A 23,999-nucleotide genomic window follows, 5' to 3' on the forward strand; every position below is an offset into this window, starting at 1 on the left:
AGGGGGGAGGGGGGAAGGAGGAGGGGGAGGGGAAAAGGAAGGAAAGGGAGGAGGAGGGGAGAGGGAGGGGAGGGGAAAGGGGAGGAGGGGAAGGAGGAGGAGGAGAAAGAGGGGAGAAGGAAGAGGGGGAGGGAAGGGGAAGGGGGATGGGAAAAAGTTTCAATCCATCTTTTCTTGGCTTTCTTGCTTTATCGCTATGGCAACACATCAGCACATCCTGATGATAGCTAAGAAGACAAAGCAAGAGAGGAAGAGGCTAGCATTCTAATACCTGCTTCAGGAGGATACCTGCTTTCTACCTAGTGACCAGGCTCCCTCCACCACCTTCACGTCTGTTCCTTCTCTGCCTCTATTTCCATTTCCTTCTCTTGTTCTTTCGCTTCATGGGGCACCAAGCTTCAGTCCTTGGGATGCTCTCCTCTTTATTTTTTCAGTCCCTTATGATGCATCAGGGGTTTCGTTTTTGTTTGTTTGTTTGTTTGTCTTTTATTTTAAATTCACAGTTCAGTGTGTGGTGCTTGAATCAGCTGAGCGCTGGGAGGATAACCTCACTTTGTGCGGGATTAGCGTGGACGGCTGTGGTATGAGCACAAGTGGAAGCAAGTGATTACGTCATCCAAGAGGAAACTGAAAATGGTTTTGTGAACTCTAACCTACACGTTTGTAACTCCTTGGTAAGGCAGGAACTAGCCAGTCTCACGAGAAATACTTTAAAGCCTTTTGAGGGCATGTCCCCAGGTGGTATAAGGACCTCCAGCAGGCACCCCATCTTTTAAAAGTTTACCATCCCCCAGTAGTGCTATCACAGAAACCAAGCTCTAAACGTAAGAGTCTGTAGGGGAAAAAGAAAAATCCAAACTGCAGTTTGATTTAGATTTTTTTCAAAACCCACTTTAATAAGGTTTCTTAAACGCTTCAACCTCCCTTTCACTCCACTGACCAAAGAGAAGGGGAAGAGGTGGCTAACAGGACTAGGGGGATGTGGAGCTGGTTAGAAGTAGTTCTCCGGGGCGATTTCAAACACTAATCGGTAGCAGCAATCCACTCCAATTGGCAAACACCAAACGCAAATCAGTAGCAGCGGCTGCATTCACTAGAAACTGAGAGGCTCCGTTGAATCAGCATGAGTCTGAGGACTCAGCAAGAAGCAGTCAGAACATCAAGATAAGATCATTGGTGCCTTTCTCTCTAGGAAGTCACGACAGGCAAAGATCCGTGAAGACCAGCAAAGTGTTGAAAGGCCAACCAATGCAAGAGTGTCCTCCCACTGTCTGGGAGGTTATAGTCATATTATTCCTAAATATCACATGCTCTCTCAAACATCTGCTCCAGCAAAACATCCTATGCTCTCTCACAAGACAGCCTGGAGAAAAACACCACGTGTCTGCTTCAGCAAAGCATCCTCTCAAAAGACACCCCCCCCAAATAACACAACTGAGTCTCCATAGAAACCAGAAATTTTCACTTTATATCCCCCTTTTTGTTTTTTTTAAAAACTGTTTTTTAACATTAACAATCTATACACAATAGAAATTTTAAGAACGATAAAATGAGAACTTTGTATCACATTTTAAATAAACGGCTTGTGTACAATCTAGTCAAATAATGGTCTAACAAAAAAAAACCTTACTTTTTATCAGTATATAATAATTTAATAAAGCAACCTTAAATTTCTATCAATAAACAATAACTAAAACAAAACAGCCTTAAATTTCTATCACTATTTAATAATTGAAACAAAACAATTAAATATGTTAATCAACTCTTCTCCATGATCATAAATGATAACGAACTATCATCCTAGATGATAACATCAAACGACCAAAACCATCCACCCCAGAAGGGACTAGGATGACGGTCTTCTTATAATTGGTTTGAAGAATTCCTGTTTGGACCCCAAGAAGAAAAAAAATGTTTAGTCTGAAAAAAGCATTTGTTGTCTGGTCTCTGCGTTATCCATTCTCTGTGCTGTCTGTCCAGGTCTGTATTGTTAGTCTCTCTGTTATTCGTCCAGTCTATGTGTTGTCCAGTCCTTATGTGGTCGATCAGTTGGGCAAGCCCTCTTGAAGTTGATTTGTCTGTATATTTTGGGAAAATCAGTAACTGAGAGATCAGTATGTGAGAATGAATCACTTGGGCTATTAGCTTTGTGAACTCATTCATGTATCCGTTGACCAGAGGGTTATTTCTAGTCAGATTTAACCTTTGTAAGTTGTGTTGGTAACCATATTTTTTTTTCATTTCCTGTAGATACAGAAACATAACCACGTCCCCGTCTTAAAACTATTGCAGGTTTCCATGCTGATGTCAGCACATCTTTGATTAGCCCACTTCCTCAGTTTCTTCAATAACCCAGTGTCTCTCAGCTGCTGTTGTCCCTTTCTCACCAACATTAAAAAAAAGTTACTAGAGCATTATTTTGTTTGCCCCTGGGGTTTTGTACCCTTCCTTATTTGTTTAATAAGCTTCTCTTTTAAGGTCTGATTGGCTCTTTCTATACCACAGCCCTAGGCAGATCTTGTTGGCTCACCCTTAGGGACACTTCTAGAATCTGGTTACTTCAGTATACCTCCACAAAACAATTACAACCAGCTACCATCATTCCGTTCCTGGATTCCTATAATAGCCTCCTGGTTGAATTTTTGGCTTTAAACTTCTCTTTCTTTTCTCCTTAGTATAGACTGAGCCTTCTAAAGACAGTAGGATCCGGGCATTTCTCTACTCCACACCCTCTCGAGGGTTCTATGCTTACACAAGTGGTTCTCAACCTTCCTAATGCTGCAACACTTCAGTACAGTTCCTCGTGTTGTGGTAACCCCCCCCCCAACCATAAGATTATTTTTGTTCTTATGTTATAACTGTAATTTTGCTACCTTTATGAATCCTAGTGTAAATATCTGTGTTTTCCAATGATCTTAGGCAACCCTCTCCATCTGTCCCCAAAGAGGTCACGACCCACAGGTTGAAAACCGGCGGTTTATGCAGTGGAAGTCAACGTTTCCACTTAAGAGCAGACCCTTCAGTTTCCTGCAAAGCTGTGTGCATCCTGCCTCTTCAGCTGATGCCAATAACCTAGAAAGAAGCTTCCCTCTGCCGCTGCCTGACTCTCCTTCACTCTACTGCATTCTCCTTGCTGCCTCCATAATGGACAGGCTTGTGCCTACTTGAGAGCCTTCTCAGATGCTGAGATATGGCTGAGATCTCAACCCTGCAAAGTCCTAACGTCATTGCCACAAATTCAACTAAGCATGTCACGTGTAGAGGGCCGGGGAGGAGTTAAAAGAAGTCAGGGTCACCAAAGACTCTTCATCATCTGTAATTTCTTCACCACTTAGGAACTTTGTCCACCCTACGTATCACAACACTGCTCTTCATGAGACACTTGTTAGAGGGGTGTTTCTTCTATACCTTCCCACGGTTGTATATTACAAGACTTCTCTAGCAAAGAAAACCAAAAACCAAAATGACGTGTAAACTATGGGAGTCTCATCTCTGTACTTGTAAGAGTTCCTATATTGATGCCGCAGGTGTATAGGGCAGTTTCACTCTACACTGTAACCTGGAGGCCTGGTGCCTTGCAAAGGCCTGGACCATTGGTGCCAACTGTATGGCCCTAACGTGGTCCTAAAGGTTGCATGGAAGACAACATGAGAGGATCATGTGGTTCCTAGAACATCTACTCACATTCCACCAGAGTAACCTAACCACAGAGTTAATTGCAAGAATGAGGTAATCTAGAAGTTGTCTAACAGTGGAAAGGTTTGAATGGGCTAGTGACTGCCCCTAGGAGCCCAGCCTCTCAGCACTTTGGGCTCTGTTCCTCTGAGAGCACTAGTTATCGAGTTACCAAAAAGGATTCTATCAGGTGAGAACTGTAACTGCTAGTCTGCCCATTTGAGGTTCGTCATGCTTGTTGGTTGAAGGTTTTCTTTTCTTTTTTTTTTTTTTTTAGCAGACTTAATTCATTTTTTTTTCTTGTATAAAAACCCTTATGTGGTAGCCACAGTTGGAGCCTGTGTCCTCTGAACAGAGGCTGTGGTGTGGGTTTTCACAAGATGGTCAGTGAATTCCTGATAAGGAGACTTGGTGAACACAGTCTCTTTCCAGAGGTCAGGGTCAGGTAGATGGCATCAAAGGTGGCCTTGGCAAAGTTGCCCAGGGTGGCAGTGCAGCCCCTGGCTGAAGTGTAGTAGCCATCTATACCGGCCATCATCAGTAGCTTCTTGGGCACAGGAGCAGAGACAATGCCAGTGCCTCTGGGGACGGGGATGAGACACTCCAGTACAGAGCCACAGCGGGCTGTCACCTTGCATGGCACAGCGTGGGACTTGCCAATCTTGTTCTCCCAGTAGCCTCTCCACATAGGAACTGAAAGCTTGGCCAGATTGACGGCTCCTCGAATGGTGGTGGCTACCTCCTTGGAGCACTTATAGTCCCCATAGTGACAAAAACCTTGAACCTGGTCCGCTGGCCAGCCCGAGTCTGCTTCTGCGCTGCCATGATTTTCAGAACCTCATCCTTAAGAGATGCGCCCAGAAAAAAAGTCAATAATCTCAGACTCCTTAATGGGCAGGGAGAACAGGTAGATCTCCTCCAAGGACTTGATCTTCATGTCCTTAACCAGGCGGCCAAGCTTGGTAACGGGGATCCACTCCTGGTCTCCAGCTTTACCTCCATGAGCCCGCGGCCTTGACCACGGGCATGGCCTCTACCACGACCCGTAGTTCCTAAGACCGCTGCTGAATCCTCCACAGAAGCCGCTGCCTCCTCATCCTGGGCATCCCCGGGAATTCCTTCCCGGGCCTTCCAGCTGCACCAGCGTCAGCCACCATTTGGTGTTTTCCGGAAGAGGAAGAAGCAAAGATTTTCTTTATGATGCTTGATAAAGAGGAAGTAGGATTTTTTTGTTTTGTTTTGCTTTTGGTGTTTTTTTTTTTCAAAGTTATGAGAGAAACGAAGACTTATCTGTGTCCAGGGGAGTTTTGGTTACCTAACAAGGACCCTATGGTCAGCTGTATGAGTTCACAAAAGATCACAACAAAACACAGGACGTCTAAGGATGCTAGACTGGCTCACTCCACAAAGGAGACAATGCTGGCCAGTTGAGATGTTCGCAAAGAACAGGAATAACAAGAAAACAGATAGTGGTAAGAAGAAATTATAAAGTTTAGCTGTCAATTCTTCGATCGTGGCCCTCAATTTTTCTTACTATCTTGAATATTCATAATATATATGAATGGAAGGTTATCTTTAATTAGCATTTCCTTTTCTCATTGATCCTTTCACTGTACTTCATGTGAACTGTTTAGCCTCTACCTAAATGGAAATCTTAATCTGTAGAGTGAATGATATCAAGGACAGACTAAATAGAACGGGGAATACTCCCAAGTATTATATTTATAATGAACAGTAGTATTTTTTCTTATTTTAGTTTTCCCTTAAAAAGAGATAAAACCATTTGTTGATGCTCATTTGTTTCTGTGAGCCGTGATCCCCTCCACTGTGTCGTGCATTATTGTGCTTTTATTGTGATAGTCCCTGTTCAGAAATTTTGCTATGGGTAGGAGGGGACATGTAGACGACGGGAAACCAAGAGCAAACCGTTACGTCTGGTAGATTGCCTTTTTCAACTTCCATCCCATCCTCTTACTAATTAGAGAGAATGAGGATGGAGATCAATCTTCATTGCATCAATTATGTGACAAGTGGTTGCAAATTAGGCTGTTCCAATTGGGAAATAGGAATAAGCCAGAAGTAATTTTCCTGGTTCCTTAAAAAGTTGTATCTCTTGGACAATATATCACTGCATAAAAATTACTGAACCTCTTCAACAAGGGAACCAGCAATTCTCCTGACTCTGGTCATCCAGGCAATGAGGACAACTTCTTCTTGACTCTAACTCCCCAACCCCTGGATCAATTTATACTTAACGCGCTCTCTATTGAATTTAGAACTCTACTGATACTACCGTTTGGGTATAGAATGGCCCTCGCAGGCTCATGATTTGAGTGCTTTGTTTCAAGCTACTGGTGTTGATTTCCTAGGAGCCGAGAACTTTATGGGATGCGGTCTGGCTGAAGGAAATGGGTCACTGGAAAAAGCCCTTGGAAATAGCTTACTCTTGGTCCCTCATCATCATCGGCCACCATGGTCTACTGCTCCCTAACATGATAACCTGAGAGCCAAAACAGCCCTTTCTTCCCTTATATCAGGTATTCAAGTCACAGCTAAAATTCTAACCAATACAACTTTCAGTCTTCAAGCCAGCAGTTCCCAAGCGAGGTATTCAAGGTTGTGGAGAGTCATACCTGGTGATCCAGCCTAAGCCTACACCAAAGATCCTGTACATCTTCTGAAAGACTTTTTAAGGAGGCAGTTCCTTGTGTCAGAGCTTTTCCTCTTGAAGAGGCTGAAGCTAGAAGGTTCTGTGGCCAACAGTGTGTGGTATTGGTCTTTTCTCCTTTATCTTTTTCTCCTTCGTGCTCCCTCCAATGTTGATGTGAGAACTGCCATTCAGATCGAAGACCATGGGGGTCCTATACCAGAGGCATCAGAATGATCACCAGAGAATAATCTGGCCCTTGTCCTGTGTGTATGTATGTGTGTTGTGTGCATGTGCGATACATGCTCACAGGGTGAGAAGTAGCCACATGAACACCTAGAGAGCAGGAGATGACGTCATCGTCATCGGAAGTCCTGCTCTCTCACTCTCTGCCTTCACTACCTTCACTTGAAATGAGGCCTCTCACTGAACTTGGAAGTAAGCTAACAGCCAGCAAGCTTCAGTGATCCTTCTAACTCTCCCTTGCCTTGCAGTGGGAGAGGTAAAGCCACGTGACCTTGCCCACCTTTGTACACGGTTGTTAGGGATTCAAACCTAGGTCTTCATGCTTGAATGATAAATGTTTTTACTCACTAAGCCATCTCCCCATTAGTCCCTCCGTCTGTGTGTGTGTGTGTATGTGTGTGTGTGTGTGTGTGTGTTGTATTGTAAATGTGTGGTTGTGCATATATTCTTGAATACACACACACACATATTCTATACATATTGAAGACTTGTAGACATTCAGGGTTTTTATCTTGTTTTTAAGTTGTTTGTTTGCTTGCTTATGTATATGAGTGTTTTGTCTACATGTGCGTATGTGTACCATGTGTGTGCCTGGACTATAGCCTGTAGAGGCCAGAAAGAAGTTACTGGATCCTCTAGAATTGTAGTTACAGTTTTTTGTGTGTCACTATGTAGGTGCTGTGAATGGAACATAGGTCCTCTGGAAGAGTAGCCAGTACTTTTAGCCACCAAGCTATCTCTCCAGACTGTTATCCAGATTTATAGAAAACAAAAGCTTCTGTCTTTAAGACAGTATTATCTCAGTAACCTATTACATCCCACCGAGTCAAACAAAACCACTGATTTAAACTCTGAGGGACTCAACATAAACCCAGGGAAATGTGCCCACTAGATTTCTGTTAGGAGTCAGAGCATGAAAAAGGAAGGCTATGTATATGACTGTCAATGTATATATTCTTAGCAAGTACTGATTGATCTGCTTCAGGGTGTGTGTGTGTGTGTGTGTGTGTGTGTGTGTGTGTGTGTGTGTGTGTGTGTGTTGTGTGTTTTTTTCTCTTTGGTTAAGGCCACAAATACAAAGAAAATAGCTTGTTTTTGTTTTTGAAGACAGTGTACCATGTAGTCTTATTTAGGGTGGCCTTGAACTTGCAGTATAGCAGGGGAAAGCCTTGGTTTCATTAATCTCCTGCCTCTACTTCCCAAATTCTGGATCACAGGTATGCCACTAGGCCTAGCCTTGAAGAACAAACTTTAAAAGCCTCTATTTTTTTTCAGTCAGGGTTTCTCTCTGAATGTCCCACCGGTTTTCCATTTGCTGTTCTAATATTCAGCCATTTCTGAACTACATTTTGAAGTCCTCTCCCTGGGGGATTATCTAGCACTTCTCTTCTCCCAGATTGAGCTCAGACAGCTTGGCTTGCTGGAAATTGCAGGCTGCATGCACAGCGATTGGGAACCGTGGGGTAGAAAGATTGGCAACCTCACTGCGCCTTTGGAAAACAGACACTAATTGATTCTATATTAAAATTAAGGCCAACATTACAATTTCTATGTAAAGTTAATGTGTATCTTAAAATGCTTTCATTACACATCCCCATAAAAGGTGTTAAGAGTAGAGCTGAATTTATGTATTGTGAGCTAAGAATATCTGCACAGTATTTTCTAATGATTCTTCTCTTCCCTCTTCTTTATATAGTGTTATTATACAAAAGCCTACTAGAATTTACTGCATTTGCCATAAGGGCAGTGACTATTTTAAAGTACTTAATTGAAACACTTCTGTGGTTCTAAATAGTCAAATATTCTGCTATTTCTTATCATCAAAGGTTATGAAATAACAAACGCTCCTAAAGACGAAGACCTGGAAACTTACCAGTTGTGTTTCATCAATAATTAATATGACATCGTGGTATGAAATGATAATAACCTCCATTATCCTTTTCGTGTTATGAAGTTAACATACTCCAAAGTATAAAAGGTTACTAAATAAATTCAGATGTTAGATAGGATGCACAACCTGTCTCATGACTCAGACGCAGAATGATAAATGTCTAGAGATTTTGGGTGATTTGTATCCATTCTGCTTTCTCTCTATAATCTTGACCCCATTCCACAAAATAAAAATTAAAAATTAGAAACAGCATGAGACTTGAATCACATGGATAAGAACTTCAATTCTATTATATATTCTAACACAAAATAAAATTTAGAGCAAAATTTCAGGTAATATGGCAATCGATCATTTTAATTTGCATTTCATTCTCGATGAAAAGTGTGTAAACTATGTAATATAGATAGAAAATATTCAATGAATTAATGAAAAGGGGCCATTAATTATATCTTTATTTGTGGTGAAACAAAAAAGATAAAACAGGGTTTTCTAGGTCTATGCACAGACTTTGAAAATCTTCAGTTTCGACGACTGTCATTTTAACTTTTTAAGATTCGGTGGCAGAATCCTAAATGATAATTCTTAAAGTCGCCATAAGTCTCCATTTGGTAGGAGTGAAACCAATGGAAGAAGACATCCAAGCCACTATGTTTACAAATGTGTCTGCGCACCCTCTTGCCTTCATTAGTCATCTGAAAAAACAATTCACAGTCAGGGCTTCCGAACATTCAGACAAAACTTGAAATATATTTGATCCTGTGCAAATAAACATAGCAATGCAATACACTGTGGTAAGCGTGAAGAACGGTTTTGGTCTGTCCTTCGGTGCACTCACTGTTCTTTGCTTGCTTATTTAATTGTTTGGAGATCTTGTTTTGTCTTGTTTTAGGAGAGAGACTCTTTTTTTGTAGCCCTAACTGGACTGCAATTTGATCTGTAGACCAGGCTGGCATCGAATTTGTTACAATCCTCCTGCCTCCGTCTCTCAGGTGCTGGGGGATCACAAGTGCACCAGAGATTACAGGTGCGCACCGGAACACCCAGGTACATTTTCATTCGCTGTTTATGGGTTCTGTGCACCGGTAGGACAGCCACTAAACGCAAATGAAAACTATGCATCCTACTGCATAAGATGACAGTCTCTAATACAAAGTAAATGTCGTAAACACTTCAGCAAAGAACATCAAACACATCGTCAATTTAACCATCTAGGCAAATATACCAAGAGAATGATTCATTAATCTTCAAAAACAAAAAAGCAGAAATTAGTAGTCTGTGCCTCTTTTACACTAAGGTATCAAGTTTACATTGCCGCTTTAACCATCTAGTCGCAGAAGAAGTAAATTAACGATAATAAGATAGGATTAGAATCTCATTGTGCTGGTAGTTTAAAAAATATTGGTATTAATAGAGCGGCAAATCCAAAGTGTCAGGGCGCATGCCAAGAATATGCATGGAAGTATGCAAATTTTAATATAGCCCATCAATTTCCATGATTAATCATCAATAGTATTTAAATCAACTTAAACTTTCCGACCATGGGGAAACAATATTTTCCATGCATGTGCTTTCCATAGGAGCAAAACTCGGTTGAGGTATCGGTCATTGAACAGATGTCACCAGAAAGAAAAGAAAGGATTTAAAAAAAAAATCGCGAATGTGCTCACTAATTGAACAAAATCCTGTAAACAAAACCGGGATGTTCCTATCTCCTTTGCCTTTAGCGGTCTTTAATTTCATTCACTTTTTAAGTCCTGGCCAGCCTTGCTGCCACCACATCATTAAAATCACACTTCTAGCTGTAGCTGTGTATTAGCACGTTTATGTGTCCCCATCAGTGGCGCTCCATCATTTTGCCCTATTCTGAGAGCTCCCTCTCCAATCCCAGCCTCAGCATTTCAACGGGAAGTTACTTCTGCATCACGCAATTTTGCTCTTTCAGCTTCTGCTATTTCTCCAATACAAAAAAAAAAAAAATCGGATCTTAAGTGAACGGAAAGACTGATCCACCAGCTCCAGTCAGTGTCCAGGAGCATCCTCTCCGCGGACCCTGGAAGCTGGGCTGTGACTGCATCCTGTAGATGTTCCGGTTTTCACAGCTTGGATACATTGTTGTAAGAAGAGGTCACTCCTCGACTGTGATTTATGCTGATGGTTTCAATTTTTAAAACTTTTTAATTAATTGCTTTTCGTACTCCGTATGACCCATCACCCCATCCCCTCGCGCTGCTATAATGAAGTCACTTGCTGCTTCACTGTGCTAAAGACAACATTCACCAAGAAGCCCATGCTTACAGCTAATCTTTAGGCTATTCGCGGCTGAGGGAGAGGGCCACGTTTGAAAATATTTAGTTTTTTTCTCCTCTCCACCACCTCCTGACCTACACCCCCCCCCCCCGTTTTATTTTGGAAAGGCGGTTTGCCTTCCGATCTCAGCCAAAGTTTCTGGCGGTCAAGTTTGCAGATGGTAAGAGATGGCCCCTGGACGCGGCTGATTGACCTGCCCCTCATAGCTGCCTCCCTGTAGGTCAGCAGTGGCTTCGTTTTCTGCCGGACTGGTACGAGGACGAGGGGGAGGGGAGTGAGGGTTCGCTGCTCAGGCAAAAATCTCAGCGGCCTCTGGCAGAGCCGGCAGATGCTGGAGACCAACTGCTGGAGCTGCCGAGCATCAGACACCAGGCAGCACGCACCGGGTATCTGGTAAGAAACAGTCCTTGGCAGTCCTGGGGACCGGAGAGGCGCTGATAGGGCTAAACATCTCCCTGGAGCTCCTGGCCCTTGGGAACTCAGAGCTACTCAGCCCGAGGCTGCAGAACTGAGGCTGTGCACACAGGACGCCCAGAGACCTCTCAGTTGACAGTTCCCGGGCCAACCGGTTGTTTGAGATGTAGGTAGGGTCTGGAACTCCCACGCCCAAAGCTAAGAACTGTGGAGTCGAGTCGCCAGGGTCTCTAAGCCTAGGGATGCACCTGTTGCGAGACAGACCAAGGTCAAGGAGCCTCAGCCCTTTGCTGCCGCTAGGGTGACCAATGTCCTAAAAGCCTGTCCCAACCAGGTCTCTGCGGCTGCCGCTACTGCGCTAACTTCCTCTTCTTATCCATTCTAGCCCTCTGAATCCGACCACCGCCAGGGCCAAGGTCACCGCGTTGGTCACCAGGCCTCTCTGGCTGAGGCCCCTACGGCTGTATCAGCCTTAGCTCAAAAAAGCCTCCCTTACTGTCGCCTTAAGGCACACGAAGTGAGCGGTGGGTATGGCAGGCAACCCTGAAATTCGTGCGCGGGTTCTGAGTATCTGAACTGACTCCTTAGGTGTTCAGGACTTTTGAGCGGGGCTTGAGCGACAGATGTCCATGAACTCGCAAGATCTAAAACAATCCAGCGAGACCAGTCGCAAGTAGGGTCTCCACTTCCTGGACCCCAGAAAGTATTTGGTCCATTTTATGGCGAACGAAGTGGTGGCAGTTTGAGTCCGGCATCCTCTCCTAGCTGATTATCTTTCACAAAGAAGAAAGTGGGGAACTAGCCAACCACGAGACCCTGGGGCTTTTACCAAGAGCGTTTGTCTGGGTGGGAGCCTGGACCTTGGACTCCCCTGCACTCCGATGCCGCACTGGTAAATGCAGCGCCTAGCAGGAACAGAAAGCCAAGGAGCACAAGGTATTGTATCTGGCGTCAATCGATCGCCAAGCAGAACACCTGACATTTCTACTCCCACTCCCAGCTCCAGTTCACACACCTCGGGGTTACTGGATCCTGGGCCCCTCTGTGGTCTGTATGTTCTGGCAAAGTCCACAAGCGCTTTCTAGCCTAATGCCGCCGCCCTTGAGAAGTGACTTCAGTTCGATTCTGATTTTGGTTGGGATTCCTAGAATCGGGTCCTGGTCTTTCCAATCCCCAAAGTGGGTTATTGTCCCCCCCCCCCCCTATTTTATTCCCCTGACTTTCTTGACTAGCGTGAAGACACTTTGAACTCTCCTTTGAACTGTCTATTGGGACTCTTACAAAGTTATCGTGCCCTACTTCTGCATGCTGCATGACTGAGCTCTACCCCTTCATTAGAGCCTCTTGTGTGGAATCTTAGTAGGCTTTGCTACTTTGAAACGGAAACCCAGCGTGGCGTTTTCAGTTTAGGCCTGAGAACAGGACGCGGAGACTCAAAGTTAGGACCAGGAGCAGACTCGGGCTTGGAAATGGCTCCTCCCTCCCCCCTCAGTCTCTGGATAATCATCTGAGCCTCAGAAGGCTTTCTTCCGGACTGCTCCACTCCCCCGGGTGTGTGGCTACCACCTGGAACCCCCATTGGGCAACCACTTTGCATACATATACTTAAGGTGCACGTATCTTAACCAAAAGCAGGGCAGTCTGGCCGCTTAGGGGAGTTTCTTTGAGCTCTAAAATTAGAAGGGCTTTGGGATATCAATCTTTCCACCCTATGTGAAAGCTCTTGAACTCTCCTTTTAAGGAGCTTTCCTTCCACGGAGGTGGGAGCAATAGAAGACTCTTCAGTCTGCTCTCCCAGGGCTCTTTAGAGCCCTGTCCTTGATGAGGGACTGCTGGCCATGTTTAAACCAGGTCAGTGTGAGAAAGCGTTCGCTCACAGGTCCAGTCTCTGTCTCCTGCTGGTAAAGGGCTAGAATGAGTTTCACTGATGACTGTGAGTAGCCTGGCACGATCTCTCAGGGTGTACAAACTCCCTGCATGGGGGTACCCTCTGCTGACTGTCTGATTTGCGTTTGTAGGAAGTGAAGCCTCCTGTTTTCTGGTTTTCCCAGTGACTGCAAGGCAAGCCGCGTCTGCCTGAGGTTACAGTAAAAAGTTTCTTGCTTTCAATAGGGACACTGCCTTCACTTAGCTCTTAGTCCTGGGATTTTCAAGCCGGGACAGATGGGGTATCCGCCTGCTTCTAGAGGCCACCGTTGCCCAAGACTCCTTTCTAGGAATTTCTGTGTTCCTGACTTTTCTGCCACAGAGCAATTTTTGACAAAAAAAAAAAACAAAAAACAAAAAACAAAAACAAAAAAAAAAAAACAGGGAAGAGGAACGGGGTTGGGGGTGTCTGTGCCCATTTATGCTCTCGCTCTAAGGAACACAGCAAATTCCAGGCCTCCTGTTTATCCTCAGAAGGCTGTGTACCAAGCCGGCACCTCAGCTGCCGCTCCAGGTGGTCTGTGCTCAGCTCCGGAAGCTCTCGGCTTTCGCCCTGAGGCCAAAGACTGGCTTCACCCTATCCCAGCACACACAGTGGAACTTAGGGCGGAGAAGACGGTTGGCTACCCTCCAAGGGAAACGGGAACCCCGAAGATCTGTACTGAGCTCTGGAGAATCGTTTCAATCCCTAACTCCCCCTTTTCTCTTCACTCTCCCCCCCCCCCCCTCTAATTTTCTTCCTAGGTTGATTTTCATGCAAGGTTGGGGGTTTCGTCTCTCCTCCCTTTGTTCTTAGCTAAGAAGTTAAAATAACCAAAATTATTTCAATTAGCTCTTTTTAACGCAAAAAAGTGGGGGGGAGAAATAGGAGCGAGCTCTCCACAATAGTATTAAAGGCAAAAACACATTGCCAAATAATGTTTGAAATTATTTGTTTTTGAAATTTTGTTTCAAAACCAAGTGCTTTTGAAATTACCGGAAAGGCCAAATAAACAAAATTAACTGAATTTAGAGGAAATGAGCTGTATTTAGGGGAAAAGTACCAGTGAATAAAACCTCAGTCAGTGATATCTCCAGTTCCAGATCTCCCTGGTGGAACCTGCCGGGCTTTGGCTCCTGTGTCCCTCTCATCTTTCTACTGCGACCTGGTTTTGCCAAGCTAGAGAACATCTCAAATCTCTTCTCTTCCAGTCCAAAGAAACGCAGTCCGATCTTCCAGGCAACTTCTGTTCCTTCCCCTTATTTTGAAGTGTAAGATTAGGTTAGAGAAAATAGAATGGGGGGGAGGTGGCATAGAAGAAAGTTTTTAAAGAACAAAACAACAACAGAAAAACAAGAAGTCCCGAGCGGCTGCGGTGAGTGTGTCAATCAAAGGGTTTTGTGCCTGGGGGCTCCTTGCGGTTCCAAGCAGAGGTGTCCCAGGGCGGCCCCACAATGAATATGAATAGGAATCCTTCCTAACTGGGACAGCAAAGCGCACCGCCCTGAATGATGGCACGTCATCTTAACCAGCCCAGGATAGATAGGAGGGCTCCTTTTGTCTCTTTTCTCCGCTGCAGTGCTATAAAAGCCCCTCTTTTACAGCCAGAGGTTAGTTCAGGCACACACCAATGCGCAGTGCAGGAAACAGCTAAACCAGAGAGAGATAGCAGGGGAGCGGGGAGAGAGAGAGGCGGGGCAAGGCAGTGCCTTGACTTTTCTTCTCCCTTCTTACAACTGGGAAGTGGGTTCCTGGACCTCACATTTTTTTTTTTTTTTGGTAAATTCGAGATTATCTTTAATTTCCCGCCTAAAGCTTCCTCAACCATAAGGCCGCATCTCCTGTAATAAAATGAATTCTGATTCGAGCTCTGTCTCCAGCAGAGCGTCATCTCCGGACATGGATGAGATGTACCTAAGAGACCACCACCACCGCCACCACCACCACCATCAGGAGAGCCGTCTTAACTCGGTCTCATCCACACAGGGCGACATGGTGCAAAAGATGCCCGGGGAGAGCCTCTCACGGGCAGGCGCCAAAGCTGCAGGAGAAAGCAGCAAGTACAAAATCAAGAAGCAGCTGTCGGAGCAGGATCTTCAGCAGTTGCGGCTGAAGATCAACGGACGCGAACGCAAGAGGATGCACGACCTGAACCTCGCCATGGATGGTCTGCGCGAGGTCATGCCCTATGCGCACGGGCCCTCGGTGCGCAAGCTCTCCAAGATCGCCACTCTGCTTCTAGCCAGAAACTACATCCTCATGCTCACCAGCTCCCTGGAGGAGATGAAGAGGTTGGTTGGCGAGATCTACGGTGGACACCACTCGGCCTTCCACTGTGGGACTGTGGGGCATTCGGCTGGCCACCCGGCACACGCGGCCAACGCCGTGCACCCGGTGCACCCTATCCTGGGCGGCGCGCTCTCCTCTGGCAATGCCTCGTCCCCGCTGTCTGCCGCCTCCCTGCCGACCATAGGCACCATCCGACCTCCCCACTCACTGCTCAAGGCGCCCTCCACGCCGCCCGCACTACAGCTGGGCAGCGGCTTCCAGCACTGGGCGGGGCTGCCCTGTCCCTGCACCATCTGCCAGATGCCACCGCCGCCGCACCTGTCCGCTCTCTCCACCGCCAACATGGCCCGGCTTTCGGCCGAATCCAAGGACTTGCTCAAGTGAGCCACGGGCTGGCCCGGCCGGGAGGAGGAAGGGAGAGCTGAGGCAGGGGTCGCAGTGCCGGGCCAGGAGGGAAGGGGAGACTGCTCGACCTGCGGGAGGGTGGGCGCGCGGCCCTGAGGCCTCACTAGCGCCCTAGAGATCCAGATTCCTCTTGACGCACTCCAGCGGGGCTTACCAAAACCAAACTGGAATACCTAGGTGTTAGCGAAGGGGACTGGAACCCGACGTCCTGATTTGCATGCATGCTTCTTTCCCTCATGCAGCGCCAGTATTTCTCACTGCCATATGCTCTTGTCAACACTGCATTTGTTGTTTAAAGATGGGATCGGTGGAGTTAGAAACTTGCAAAGGAACTTTGGAGCTGACTGTTTCTGGCTGTGTTCTTATCTCGGAGGAAAGACGTCCATCCCTTTTGTGCAAAGGAAATGTAAATATTTCATCGAGCTAGATGCAGTTATGATTGCCTCTGCCCTTATAGATTTTTCTAGAGACAATGGGGAGAGAAGGGGAGAGAGAGAGAGAGAGAGAGAGAGAGAGAGAGAGAGAGAGAGAGAGAGAGAGAGAGAGAGAGAGAGAGAGATTCAGAGTCCAAGTTTCTAATCTAAGCCCAGGGCATGAACCTCTTATGTGGGTTTTCCTTTCCACGCAATATAGGTCAAAAGAATGCATGCACGCTCCTAAATGAATCTTGTCTAAACATATTGTGCGGGCTATAGTGCCATTTCCTTGTAACAAGGATTTATTAGAGAATTCTCCAAAGTACTCCATATATCTGTCTGTGGTTGTATAAAAAGGGGCCAGAGTGCAAAGATTCACACTCAGTGAACATGTGATTCTTTCCCCAAGCTCATGTCTGTCCCTGATCCTCAAACTTCATTCCAACTTTACGGCTGTTCCAAAGGCCCGAAGTCACAAAACTGGGCCTCTTCTAAAAGCTCATCCCACCCCCTTGCCAAGTTATTCTGCATGCGGGGTTGGCTCTGTCTGTTATCCCTCAGCTCTGAAAACCCTCTGTGTTTGGGGGGGGGGGGCTGCCACTTTTATTTTCCTGAACATTTGCTTGAAATATTTTGTTAGGGCCTCAAAGACAATACCTGTCTTTATTTTTTATATATTCTTGATAAGTATGATATATTTATTAATAACCAGTGTTTCTGGATGAGATTTCAAATAAAAAAGAACCTTTAAATCCGGCATTTGCGTTTGCTTACATTTTTGATCAGTAGTGGTTGTGGGATAAGAAACACGTGGACCCAGTAAACTGTCTGGGCGAGGGATTCTGATGGAAGGTTTTTCTCTGGCCATTTATAAGAGAAAGGATAAAACTGGTGCCCATCATTGAACCCCAAATGTCCTTTGAGTGGAGCATTATCTGTACCTGCAACCCTTTCCTGTTCGAGGTCCTCATTTCTCAGTCCTCACAGACTCAAGAATTAAAAATTGAAAGTAGAATTTAGAAGCTTAAGGTGGCAGGAAGCGAGACGCAGCATGGCCAGTGTTCTTGGTCACGGACAAGAAAGTAGTAGTAAGTTAACTTCTTTTTGCTTTAAAATGGCCTTCATGGCCTTTTCATTCTATGGGCGCCAATCCAGTACGTGTTTAAAAAAATTTAACAAGTTAAGCAACACTCACTTATCCTGCCCACCAGGGAAAAAAAGGAACCCCTCACATCTGCTCTGTAAGGGAGCTCAGGTGGAGGCTAATGAATGATACCCAAGCCCGAGAGAGAGAGAGAGAGAGAGAGAGAGAGAGAGAGAGAGAGAGAGAGAGAGAGAGAGAGAGAGAGAGAGAGAGAGGGAGAGGGAGAGAGAGAGGATTCTTGGTAGGAATTCTTCCTTGTTTGCTCTTTCTTCAACAGTGATTAGACGAAAGCGCTTGGGCACTGGGAGCTTAAACATGGGGTAACACGGGATCGGTTTTAGCATCCTATTTTGTTTTCCTTTCTCGCTTCCCATGTGTGCAGTGGAAATATTTAAAATTCTCTCTGAATAAAGGAGAGTAATCCAGTTCCAGCCACTGTTGTTGGTTGTTTTGTGGAAAGAAGATGAGAAATTGAACTCCGGTGACAGTGTCTTGGCAGTGTGGAACCCAGGGCCTCTGTGTCTTTCAGAAAAGCAAACCCAGAATTGGCTTCTATGCTAGAAGATATGGTACTACCTCCCAGGCAGTGGGGCCCTGGGTCTCTTTTTAGGATTCAAGCAAGAAGAGTGAATCTAGACCTCCCCTGGCTAGGTCTGGAATACCTGGCTAAAACTCTCAGCTTTATTCTATCTGCCTGTCCCCATTATTCCTGTATCCACCTGCCACACATGTCGTAGGGAGGGATTCTAAAGTACAGTCCACAAGGGATGCTGCTTCCAGTCAGACAAATGGAAGGATAATCGTCTGTTTCCCAAGTGTGATTCATTTCTCTGAGTGAGGAAAGCGCCTGTTGGGGATTTATTTGAAACCAACACAAGGTGGTCCTCCAGCATTTGCAGGAGTTTATTATTCAAAACAGGGAGGGGAGGGACAGTTTCATCAATCAGGAAGGCAACTTATCCTGAGCCTCTTGCCTTTTTCCACAAGTCTGGTCCTGGGGAAGACCCAAGCCTCAGATTGGGCTTACATCTCTAGTGTCCAGACTTAATCCGGAAGGAGGAGAATAAAGAGAAGCTTCATTCCGCCCCTGTGTGTGTGTGTGTGTGTGTGTGTGTGTGTGTGAGAGAGAGAGAGAGAGAGAGAGAGAGAGAGAGAGAGAGAGAGAGAGAGAGCGCACTGAGGCAAAAAGAAATCTGAAGTGTGGGACCTACTTTTAGATACTCACTGGAATAGAAAAGAGAGTATCCTCCCAGCCAGCACAGAGGAGATTTATAAATATCCCAAGTTCTTTTCCCAGTCATAAAAACTTTCTTCTGCAGTCCAGGAGACAAAATGTTCTTAAAGGACAGCAGGACCAAGGATAAAGACCATTGTGGAACCAGGTGTCTGGATTTATTGTAAAGGAGAAAAAGTAGCCTCTTGTTCATACAAGTTGGGTACGTGTGGTGTTTTGACTCACTCCTAGGGCTGAGTGCACAGGCTGACCTCCCTTTGCAATCTTTCCTGTTAAGATTTCAAATTTACACCACCACACTGAAGGAAAGGCAATAGCAGGTCTTGCTCAGAGGACTGTTTCAATCATGAATTCACAACTTGGTCAGAAGTTTACAGGTTTAAAGTACTTTTAGATTCAATCTAGAAACACAACCAGGATACTTCCCGTTCCTGATTAGATTTTGGGTTGCACTGAAAGAGGGACTAAAATCCACCTTAAAAACCTCTTGGAGCCTTCCTTGGCCACTAAGTCCCCAGAGAAAAATGACAGTAAGGTAGGCTTTAGTTTCCAGGCTTGCACCAGATCTTAAGGAGACTCTCACCCCACACCACCCCCCAACTCAGAGGCTTTGGACTTATTTCTGCCAAAAGGTCAGCCTGTGATGGTGAAGCCCAACAATCCCCAGCTCGGGGAAAAAAAAGAAGCTCCCTGAATCCTCAAATTGCCTCCTCCCCACCTCCACCAAGACCTGGTGCCCTCAGCGCAAAAATGCAAAGCCCATTCCACACAGAGGTGGGTTTCCAGAACACTAGCTTGACCCATAGATTTTTCTGTCTTCCAGATCCCACGAAGAGACTTCACTTCTGAGAGATTTCCCTTCACACACCTGCCTCTGAGACAAGGCCCCAACTGTCCCCAAAGGCTGGTTTTCAGGTTGGAAGCTCAAAGGCTTTCCAGGTCCTCATCTCTAAGGCTATTAGGTACCAGAAGTGGCCTAAGAGGCAGAACGGACCGTCTGGGATGGGGAGAGGGAAAGAGTGGAAGGAGAGAAAATAGAAGAAAAGTGAGGTAAAGAGAGCGTCCATAGATGGCTCTGAGAGCGTCCTCTAGAAGATCTAGGCTCAGGGGCCTTTGGTAGGAGCATCCCCTCTCCTGAGACCCTTCGGGAGCGGAGCTTTTTAGGACTGAGGAGCGTCCCTAATCTCCCCAGTGCACCCCTGGACTCCCTACTCTTGCAGGTTCTTGGCTGTGGAGCTGCCTTAGTCTTGGAGGTTTTCCAGTAAGACCATCCCCAGGACGCTGCGGCCTCGGGAGTGCAGAGGATCCCTAAGTGGTGGGTTCCAGCACAGCCCGAGCTGGAGGAGTCCAGGTGGCTAACTGCCAGGCTCTGGCTCGCCAGGCTCTTGGCTGTGGGGCTGCTTTGTCTTTGAGGATGCGTGGCCCCAGCCTCCAGAAATTCTCTCTGGCATCCGAGCACACAGCCTCAGTCTCCAGCTTCAGCACCCGCGCTCCGGGTTTGCGGCTGGGGCTGAACCCGGAGGGAACTGTCAGTCCCTAGGCTCCAGTTCCCACACCCGGCCCCCAGAAGCAGGTGACTCTCTGAGGTTAGGACGTTCAGGAGAGGAGGGGATCTGTGCTGTGCGGATTATACCACCCCTTCGAGGAACTTGGCAACTCTTAAACGTTTGAGGAAATAGGGAGCGAACAGACAGACCTACAGGAGACAAATCCAGACACCACAAAGAGGTGTCAGCACTCTTTTCTTTTCCACTCAGGCCCTGCCCACACTCAAGGTTTGTAAATCTTGCCAAGGCTACATCCCTTTAGGACCTGCCCAGGTAATCCCGGGGCAGTGTGCTTTCCTTGCTCCGGAAAGTCACATAAGAAAAGCCGGCCTTCTTCCTTTAATTAAAACAAACAAGGGACCTTGTTCTGGTCACCAAACTTTGGTTCAAGGTCTAAAGCTTTGAGAAGTGAACGGACCGCTGCGGGACCAACGGATCTAAGCTCTGAAGCCAGATCCTTACCTTTGCTGTGGTGGCTTTGGTGTGGAAATAGAGTGGTCAGTTTTCTGCATCACAGGGGGGCGGGAGCTGGGAGCTGGGGGCAGGCTACAGAAAATGGTCTGGGTCAGGTTGGGAGAGCTTCTCTCTAAATTTTCAGGCATCTTGCCCTGAACCAGGACCTGAAAGTATCTTTCCTCTCCCTTGTATCTGGGAAAAATCATAAATCTGGTCCTGACTTTGTGTGCTTAAGATAGGGTGCTAAAAAACGCACTTCTACCGGCTTCTACAGAAATAGCCTAGCTTGTACATTTTGTAGCGCCCCCCACCCCAGGTATTCACCCCCTTTCACGTGACTCCAGCAGCAAAGAACAGGAAACGCACCATCTTTCGAACCCTGTAGTTTAATAGGAGCCCTCAAAACCTTCAGATTAATTTTTCTTTGACGTCTCCCTTAATTTTCTTGTGCTTTAGTAGCGGAACAGTTTCTAAACATTTTTAGGTTTCTGGCCACGGTGAGGAGTGGCAGAGGGACCGGCAAGAGTAACACATAAAATCAACCGGGTCCTCAGGACCTCAGGAGGCTGGCAGGAAGACACCGGTTATGTAAGTCAGAGGGATAAAACCCCCACGCACAGCAAAAACCAGCCGCCTTTTCCAGAGAAACCAACTCCTCTGTTCTCCTACTAGGCAGAGACGACAGAAACTGATGCCTTGATCAATGTGGAAATAAACAGAAGAGATGGCGGCAGAACTTACTTTCCTCACGGTTGTTGAGAGATTTATTAACACAGAGATAAACCTCATTCTGGGGCCTCTCTAATTCACTCTAATTCTAATAGCTATTACCAAATGAGCAAATCCCTTAGTTGTCTTATAAGGTTAAAAAAAATTAAAACGGAGGGAGGTGAGTGGAAGGAATCTTTTAAAAACAGGATTGGCGCCCTTATTTACTCCCGTCTCCTGGTCTCAGGGAGCTACAGAAACCTCTCTCTGGACTGCAGCACTGTCGCTGGGGCTCTGTTTTACACATAAAACAATCCTGTAGTTTCCCTCCCAGAACAAAAGTTTCAAAGCATTGACCTGTAAGGTATCCTCCCTTCAATAAAGCAGAGACTTAATGGTCTGCTAATTACTCTATTCCCGCAGAGGGAGAGGGGCTTCCAAAGGATCCAAGCAAACCCTCTGTTGATTGAAGCTATGGTCTGTCCCCAAATGTACAGATGGGGCTGCCTCATTGAAAACCCAGACAAAACAAAATCCCAGATAAATAACTTAAAGATTCAGAGCTCTCTCTCTCTCTCTCTCTCTCTCTCTCTCTCTCTCTCTCTCTCTCTCTCTCTCTGAACCCCCTCCCCACCCCCACCCCCCATCAATTGTTGAGTCCTGGCTGGATTCTCAGAGAAGGAGAGTGCCTTTGGTGCTCTGGAGTCTTTAAAGTTTGGGGGTTTGTTCACACAAGTTTTACAGAAGGTCATTTGCCTTCTGTCCTCCTATCTTTCTTTTCTGAACTCTCATCTCTTTCCTTTGACACTTAGATATAATTCACTTATGTAACTTTTTTCCGAAGTAATTACTAGGTTGTTTCAATGTTTAAAAGATATTTTCGTCTGGTGATTGTTTCCCCCGTTGCTATTCAAGTTTTAAACGCAGGAGTCAGATCAGATTTCAAGTATCCTAGCAAACGAAGTAGAGAAACAGAGAGGCAGATTTAGATTATTAAGAGTTTTCATATCTGCTAGGTAGCAGCTTCGTGGTGCAATTAAACGTAGGTCTAAAATAAATTTCTAAAATCCTCATTTAAGCAGAAGTAAAAGTCAGCGACCATACACTTAACTTGGTGTTACAAATAGTTGATTGTCAATTGTCAAAACAAACACAAGGGAAACACACACACACACACACACACACACACACACTCACACTTTATACTAATGGAGGAAATAATTGGTTTTAATTTGTTGTACATTTGGCCTTTGTGGCTCCGTGCAAATAATCAACTGCCAAAATGTAAAATCAAGCATCTGTAGATTTACATGTTAGGAAAGCTATAAATACACAGATATGAAACCAGTTCTTGGCCGAAACAAAACAATTGCAAGGGGAGTCTTCGAAGACACACAATTTGCAATCAATTACAGCTCCTGATTGAAGTCACCCCTTGCCTTTCTTGCCACAGTAGGGTGATCAGGCCTCTGAGCTAGGAACTAGGAGGGAAGGCAGTCTTGCAAAGACAGCAGGGACGGGGGTATCTCGGGTATCTCGAAGGTGATCCAAGTGAAGTTGAGCCCTTAAGTGGGCTCCACACTAAGTGGAGGCCAGCACGCACCCCTCTCACGGGGTAAGTATAAAAGCCTAGCAAATAATGTAGAAATTCATTATTTAAGCAGAACTCTGGTTCTGTTTTGTTCTGCCCTGCAGCAAGCTGTTCACACTATCCATATGGGAACTGGGACCTCTCAACAGGATAGACTTTGGGAGCTGTGGCCCAGACGCTGCTGCCTCTCAGTTGCCCAGGTTTCTTTTGCCTACACAGTAGTAATGGTTCAGGGTTTCAGTTTTTCCAGCCTGATATACAGAGATAAATATGATAATCAAGGAGCCATTTGCTTCATTTTTACTAAAATGTACTGGCTTATTGATGAAGTTGTAAGTTAGACTCCAAGCATAAATAAAACACACTCTCAGGAATTCCTGGGACTGGACAATAGACCTGATCTCCCCCCCCCCCCCTCTCTCTCTCGCTCGCTCGCTCGCTCTCTGCTTGCCAACATGTATTTTCCCAAAACAAATTTGGATTTGGATTTTTTTTCCTTTCAATTTTTCCTTTAGCTACTGGGTGCCTGGGGTTTCCTTTGTCCTTTGCAATGTTGGGCAGGCTCTTAACTGACCAAGAAATATGGAACCCAGCACAAGAAATTCTATCACTGCTAAGTATGAAATACTTGGGATTTTTTTTTTTTAAAGTCTGTGTTGTTCACAGCTCATACTAGGTCTCCTCACAAGGCATTTCCAACAGACTTTCACCTTGTAAGGGCATACTAACAGTAACTTTGGAAATCCATCAAAATGGCGAGAATTTTTTTTAGAAATTTAGAAATTTCTGCATTAACCAGATGCTAATTTGTTCTTAAAGAGGTTGGTGTTCATAGTGCCACAGGAGTGCAGGAAAGTAAGGATGGATAGAAGGAAGAGGGGGTACAGGGGGACTGTGACAGCCCTCTAAAAGGTCGCTCCCAGGAATTCTTACGGTGAATACAGACATACTCATCACTGTAACATATTCTAATGTGTATTCTGCGTCTGTGTATCTCTCCTGTATACATCCACGGGAGCAATGAGAAGTGAGGCATTTTTCACTCTTCTTTATTTGGCCATTCCAGATAGATTCTTTCTCTTTTCTATAACTATGGCCCTCAGAAATTTCAAACAACTGCTGC

At 45.6% G+C, this 23,999-nt stretch overlaps 1 protein-coding gene and 1 pseudogene across 1 annotated transcript; one reads left to right on the forward strand and one right to left on the reverse strand.

Moving 5' to 3' along the window:
* Window positions 1–3,989: 3,989 nt before the first annotated feature.
* Rps2-ps34 (ribosomal protein S2, pseudogene 34) lies at window positions 3,990–4,629 on the reverse strand (annotated as a pseudogene).
* A 10,239-nt stretch (window positions 4,630–14,868) lies between these two features.
* Window positions 14,869–16,953, forward strand: Olig3 (oligodendrocyte transcription factor 3). Its single transcript, NM_001106269.3, is given in 1 exon segment — window positions 14,869–16,953. A coding segment is annotated over 1 exon segment (822 nt). The 5' UTR covers window positions 14,869–14,937; the 3' UTR covers window positions 15,760–16,953.
* Window positions 16,954–23,999: the final 7,046 nt, after the last annotated feature.

Source organism: Rattus norvegicus, chromosome 1, assembly GCF_021556685.1.
Source record: "Rattus norvegicus strain SHRSP/BbbUtx chromosome 1, alternate assembly SHRSP_T2T, whole genome shotgun sequence".
Taxonomy (NCBI): Eukaryota; Metazoa; Chordata; class Mammalia; order Rodentia; family Muridae; genus Rattus; species Rattus norvegicus.